General features: G+C 40.3%; 1 protein-coding gene across 1 annotated transcript in view; it reads left to right on the forward strand.

The window, feature by feature from the left end:
- The window catches only part of LOC107672834 (connector enhancer of kinase suppressor of ras 2-like), a 41,447-nt gene extending 35,554 nt beyond the window's left edge, over nt 1-5,893 (forward strand). The window contains exons 15-22 of the mRNA XM_016466205.1: nt 474-522; nt 670-842; nt 1,217-1,290; nt 1,825-1,896; nt 1,975-2,045; nt 2,206-2,288; nt 3,385-4,086; nt 5,569-5,893. Of these exons, the coding sequence (XP_016321691.1) occupies nt 474-522; nt 670-842; nt 1,217-1,290; nt 1,825-1,896; nt 1,975-2,045; nt 2,206-2,288; nt 3,385-4,086; nt 5,569-5,790 (1,446 nt within the window). The 3' untranslated portion in view covers nt 5,791-5,893. The remainder of the gene's footprint in view (nt 1-473; nt 523-669; nt 843-1,216; nt 1,291-1,824; nt 1,897-1,974; nt 2,046-2,205; nt 2,289-3,384; nt 4,087-5,568) is intronic.
- Nucleotides 5,894-6,419: the final 526 nt, after the last annotated feature.

Raw genomic sequence — 6,419 nt, forward strand, 5'->3', positions numbered from 1 at the left:
TTCTGTAATCAGCGGTAAATCTCCATCACCTGCGTGCTTTCACATTGAGCAGCATTAACTACACAGAGCCGTTGTTCACTGATGAGCAGCGCAAAAAATCGCGCGAATATGAACGTGGTTTAGCGCAGCTCGTCAGTGAACAACGGCTCTGTGTAGTTAATGCTGCTCAATGTGAAAGCACGCAGGTGATGGAGATTTACCGCTGATTACAGAACCGGCTTTCTGACAAGATGCGCGTTAAATATCGCATGCGATTAATCGTGCAGCCCTACTTTTTAGTAATGAGGATGTATGCTTCTTATTACTTATTAAATTCAAAATTTTTAATTTGTAATACATGCAAGGAGGAACATGTATTTGTCTGTTATAGAACTTCATAATGTGTTTTAAATAGAAATCCTCAAGGCTTTGGTTTATGAGAATGACACAAGCAATTCTTTGTTCCTTATGTGTCCTTCTTCTCCTCTCTCTAGTCTGTACATTATGCCTCTCTGAGGACCAAGCCCAAGAAAAAAAGCAAAGGTACAATGAGATGAGATGCATACAAGCTCCTGGGTTTACTTTGAGCGCATGGGTTGTGTGTTGTGTTACACTGTGCTGTGTTTGTCAAGAAGAATATTATCACAATGTTATTCTGTCATTTAATATGCTGTGTGTGTGTGTGTGTAGGTTCCCTCAGTAGTGCCAGCAGGAGGCGTATTGCCTGCAAAGATCTGGGTCATGGCGACTGTGAAGGCTGGCTATGGAAAAAGAAGGATGCCACCGGCTACTTCACACAGAAATGGAAGAAGTACTGGTTCGTTCTCAAAGACTCCAACCTGTACTGGTACACCAATCAGAACGTAAGTAAACAAACCCAATTCCCTTCTCTTGGGTTGTGTGTGTAGGATGTATGAAAGTGTATAGAATTCAATCTTTTATCCATTTCCACTTGAAATATTTCTGGGATCTGAAACAGCTTTACAGTTCCACATCCAGCCAGTCAATCTCTACTATTATTACTAATTACAGAATTATCAGCACTTTCATTACCTGCTGCCTTCATTGATGGCCTGGTAACAGGCTCACACCCGGGAGTGATGTTTAGTTTTCTAGTTTTTGCATATTAAAGTGTGCATCACATATCTCAGTTATAGAGAAAATCTGTGCATTTATACGATCATGTAACTGCTGTCATGCCGAAATGATTCCTCTTGTTCTTTATTTCTTTGCTCAGGATGAGAAAGCAGAGGGCTTCATCACTTTGCCAGAGTTTCGGATAGACAGAGCAATTGAGTGCAGGAGGAAACAGTGAGTGTTAGAGGACAACAATAATCACTCTTTCTCTCTATTGTGTTGGGTTTGCTGGTTTTTGGGTGGGTCCGTGTTTGAAACCCAACGGAAATTGGGTCACTGCAGAACTGCTGATCTTTCTTTTACAAACACACACACACACACACACACACACACACACACACATGTCTGGTCAGCTATCCTTGTGGGGACTCTCCATAGGCGTAATGGTTTTTCTACTGTACAGACCGTATATTCTATTGCCCTACACCAACACTACCCCTAAACCTACCCCTCACAGGAAACTTTCTGCATTTTTAGATTTTCAAAAAACTTAATTCTGTATGATTTATAAGCTTTTGTACCCGTGGGGACCACAATTTAGGTCCCCACTGTGACACGAGTCCCCATGAGTCTGTGTGTATTCAGGTTTAAGTCCCCACAAGGATATATAAACCAGTACACACACACACACACACACACACACACACACACACAAAAACTAGATATTTGTGTGTGAATGTCTCTTTTTCTTTGTCTTTTGTGTTTCAGTGCCTTCAAAGCATGTCATCCCAAAATTAAGAGTTTCTTTTTTGCTACAGATCATTTAGAGGAGATGAACAGGTAAGTTGTTTCAGAGCCCTCTCAGACATCAGCTACCCACTCTGTTACTTCCTCTCACGTCTGTGTTTCGTGTTTCAGGTGGATGAACCGTTTAGGCTTGGCTGCGATTGGCTATACGCCTGATGATCCGGTACCGCGTCCTGATGAAGGTGAGATCACATCCTGTGATCAAATCATGAGCCCATAGTGCTGTGATCTCACTGACTCTAGTCTTACACCATTTCATTGTTCTGTAAGCTGTTGAAAAGCCTAATCTGACTATTATAAACTATAATATCATGTATATGTGATTCTGATTTTTTTTTTTAGATTACTGGAGTGAGAGTGACCAGGATGAGGTTGATGGCTCTATGACACTCAAACAGGAAGCCACGTACCACCACAACCCCTCTGTGAGTATAAACTCACGTCTAAGTACACATTGCATACATTCAGCCCAAAACACACTTTTATTTTCTTTAACAGAAACTATTTCTATTTCTACCGTCACACTGTCACCATATTGGTTTTGAGGCCTGTTAACAATTTCCACTTAAACCTCAAATCAGGAACCAGTAAAATCAGAAGTCAAGCATCAGGATAATGACAATTTGCAAAACAAAATTGCATGGCACAAATCTAGGTTCGTTCTCTTAGAAGAAGACTCTTTCCCTCTTCTTTCTGAAATAGACTTTTATTTGCAAATTGATTTTCAATTTTGAATTTATGAATGTATAGAAAAATATACAATTATTTTGACAACTTCATAGTAAAAAAGTTTTTATTTATTATTATTTGTAAAAATCATTTATATTATACACACAACCATTCAATTTTTTGGGGTCAGTGTGTATTTTTAAAGAAATTAAGGATGCATTAAACTTATTAAAGTGACGGTGAGCACAAGTGTCATTTACACAAAAAGAAAGAAAAATTATCTTCCAAATAAATAATAAATATTACACGAGCAACAAATCAGCATATTGGAATGATTTCTGAAGGATCATGTGACATTGAAGACTGGAGTAATGGCTGCTGAAAATTCAGCTTTGCAATCGCAGGAATAAATTATATTTTGAAATAGAAAACAGTAATCTTAAACTGTAATAATATTTCACAGGATTACTGATTTAGTTTATGTTTGATCAAATAATTGCAGCCTGGGTGAGCATAAGAGTCTTCTTTCAAAAGTATTAAAAATCTTACCAAGCCCAGCCAGCTCATAATGATGGCATCAAGATGTTAAATTACATTACTTCCGAAGTGAAAATAAATTGCAAATAAAAGCTGTGATTTGCATGCTTGTTTTTTGGCAATATATGATGTAACATGGTCAGTTTTGTAATTTTTTTTGGCTCACAGATAGGTTTGCGAAGCACCAGCTCCCACACCAGCACTATACACAAATAGCGAACTGACTCTGTCGCTCTCTCTGACTGTAATCTTATACTTCTAACTTTCTGACTGACAGCTGACAATGATAATGACCAGTGTTTCTTTTGTCCTCAGGCAACTTCGTCCAGTCCATTTCCTGAGCGCCATTTTTCCAGTGGCTCCACATTCTCACATTCCTCCGCCGAGGAGTCCCATTCTTCCTGCCGATCCTCCCATCGAGAACGCCGCTCATGGCAGGACCTGATTGAAACCCCCTTGACCAGCACAGGCCTACACTACCTTCAGACCGCAGAAGAGGAGGAGCCAGCCCTGCTGTCACCTGACCAGCACCGACAGGCCACACTCCCCGCCCAGCGCCGCCGTCATCTGGAACGTGACGGGCCATTTCCGTTGACGGACAGCGAAGAGTCCCGGCCTCGCCATCACAATCACAAGCAGCGTAGTCAGAGCCTCCCTCGCCACCGCGACACACACGGACACTCGCACCGCAGTGCCCGTACACACGCTCACGCGCACACACATGGCACACTGAGGCCAAGAACTCATCTCCATGAGGAAGAGGAGGAGGAAGAGGAGGAGGAAAAGCAGGTTCGTAAATCTAGCAGCAGGAGGCCTGAGAGCGAAGAGAAAGTGTCCGATGGCACAGATGACCTGCAGGAGCTGTACCGATCGCTGGAGCAGGCCAGTCTCTCGGCTTTTGGCCAGCAGAGGCCTTCCACCAAACAAGAGTTCAGACGCTCCTTCATCAAACGCAGCAATGACCCCGCCACAAATGAACGACTGCACCGTATACGGGTTCTCCGCTCCACGCTAAAGGTATGCAAACACAGAAAGCAGTTGACCTTTTTATACTTTTGGGTTTGGACGTAAACTATAACAGGGTAAACTTCTACTTTAAACTCCACTGCAGTTATGTTTTTTAGTAGATGAATGTAATACAGCACAAAATATAGTGTTAGTACGCTACTGTGGTGAAAGTTTGAGATCTGTATGTTTTTGTAATGTTTTTAAAAGTTTTTTATGCTCACCAAAACATTTAGCCTATTTGATTAAAATGCAGTAAAATAGATATATTGTAAAATATTATTACATTTAAAATAGCCATTTTCTATTTTAATGCATTTTTAAAATGTAATTTATCTCTGTGATAGTGACAGTAAAAAAGAATGGCATTTATTTGAAAAAGCAATCTTCTGTAACATTATAAATGTCTAGTGTTACTTTTGATCAATTTAATGCATCCTTGCTTAAAGGGATAGTTCACCCAAAAATGAAAATTCTGTCATTAATTACTCACCCTCATGTTGTTCCAAACCCATAAGACCTGCATTCATCTTCGGAACACAAATTAAGATATTTTTGATGAAATCTGAGAGCTTTCTGACCCTCCATAGACAGCAACGCAACTGACACATGTGACATCAGTGGTTCAATGCACATCAAAGACTGACACGGAAGAGAAGAAATTGTTGAATAAAGTTATTTTTATTTTCTTTGCGCGCAAAAATGTATCTTGTAGCTTCATAACATTACGGTTGAACCACTGATGTCACATGGGCTATTTTAACAATGTCCTTACTACCTTTCTGGGCCTTGAGCATGTCAGTTGCATTGCTGTCTATGCAGGGTCAGAAAGCTCTCAGATTTCATCAGATTTCATCAAAAATATCAAATTTTGTGTTCCGAAGATGAAGGAAGGTCTTACAGGGTTGGAACGACATGAGGGTTTTCTTGACAGAATTTTCATTTTTGGGTGAACTATACCTTTAATAAAAGTATTTTAAAAATCATACCAACCCAAAGCGGATAAATGGTAGCACAAGTTACCAATTTTAAAAAAGGAAATAGAAAAAAAAATTATTATTGCAGAAATGCCATCACAGTCTGAATAGGTCAAAGTTCAAAAGTGAACTTAGAATTGATCTCCGTAAACAAATCGAGAGGAATCTAATGGACAATTCTAGAGGATCTCCATAAACATTTAGCAAGATTGTCAGCTGCCATCTGGCAAGGGTGTAGGAACTACCTGAACAGTAAAATTACATGTTTTAAATCTTATTAGCTTAGCTCATGAATATTAATTAGGCTACTTCATATTTGTTTAGTAGTGTTAACAGAATTTTTTCAAAATTCTGGCTTCCCTTTCACATTCTTTCTATGCACAGATTTTTGACGTTTTGGTAAATCTGAAGAATTTCAAAAGCTCAATCCAGTCAAATGCTTTTTCTGTACAAAGAATAACTTGACTATCTGGAGTTGAGTGAGTTTTCAACCTCTCTCTTACCCCTTCATCAACAGGCAAAGGAGGGTGACTTGGCGATAATCAGTCAGTTGCTGGATGACCCTTGTTTGACCTCGAGGAAGTTTCGTGAATGGAAGCAACGTAACCACGAGCTCTTCCTGGATATCTGTGAGTTCAGCTCTGCCCCACTGGAACCGCCCAACGAGTCCAACGACCTTTCACCTCTCTCACCAACGCTGATGATGCACACTCACTCTTTCATAGAAACGCACGTGTGAAACACAGTCACGCACCCACACGACTAACAAACAGTCACATGCTAAAATACAGACATAAAAGTATATCAATAACATTGAGTCGTGCATTTCAAACCCACACACACACACACACACACACACACACACACACACACACACACACTTTGAAAAACACTGTGGATCCAGACTGTCTTCACTTCTTCCTTGATGGATGACCTGATACTGCCCTTCTCCTGACCGCGAGTGACACCGGATTGAACCAATACACTGTAAGATCAATGTCAAAGAACTGACCCAGCCTCCAGAACTACTGCAGACAGACACGCAGGCACTGAATCCGAAAGGTGACTCAAACTGCTCGTCATGTGTGTGTGTGTGTGTGTGTGTGTGCGCGCGCGCGCGTGTATGTATGTGTGTGTGTGTATTAGAGAAATGAGAGAAAGACAGAAAACGAGTCAGTTGGATGCCGAAGAGTCTCTTTTTGAGAGTTTGATGACATTTGCATTCGGGAAAAGATGAACTCCTGGCAGGTAGTAACGTGTTTAATTTGGCTTCTTTAGAATATTTATATTATAGCTAAACTCATGCATGGTTTAAAAAAGTATTACTATATGCTATCAGGCCAGAGAACAGTCTGTATATAAGAACAT

This window comes from Sinocyclocheilus anshuiensis, unplaced genomic scaffold, assembly GCF_001515605.1.
Source record: "Sinocyclocheilus anshuiensis isolate Anshui unplaced genomic scaffold, SAMN03320099.WGS_v1.1 scaffold681, whole genome shotgun sequence".
Lineage (NCBI taxonomy): Eukaryota > Metazoa > Chordata > Actinopteri > Cypriniformes > Cyprinidae > Sinocyclocheilus > Sinocyclocheilus anshuiensis.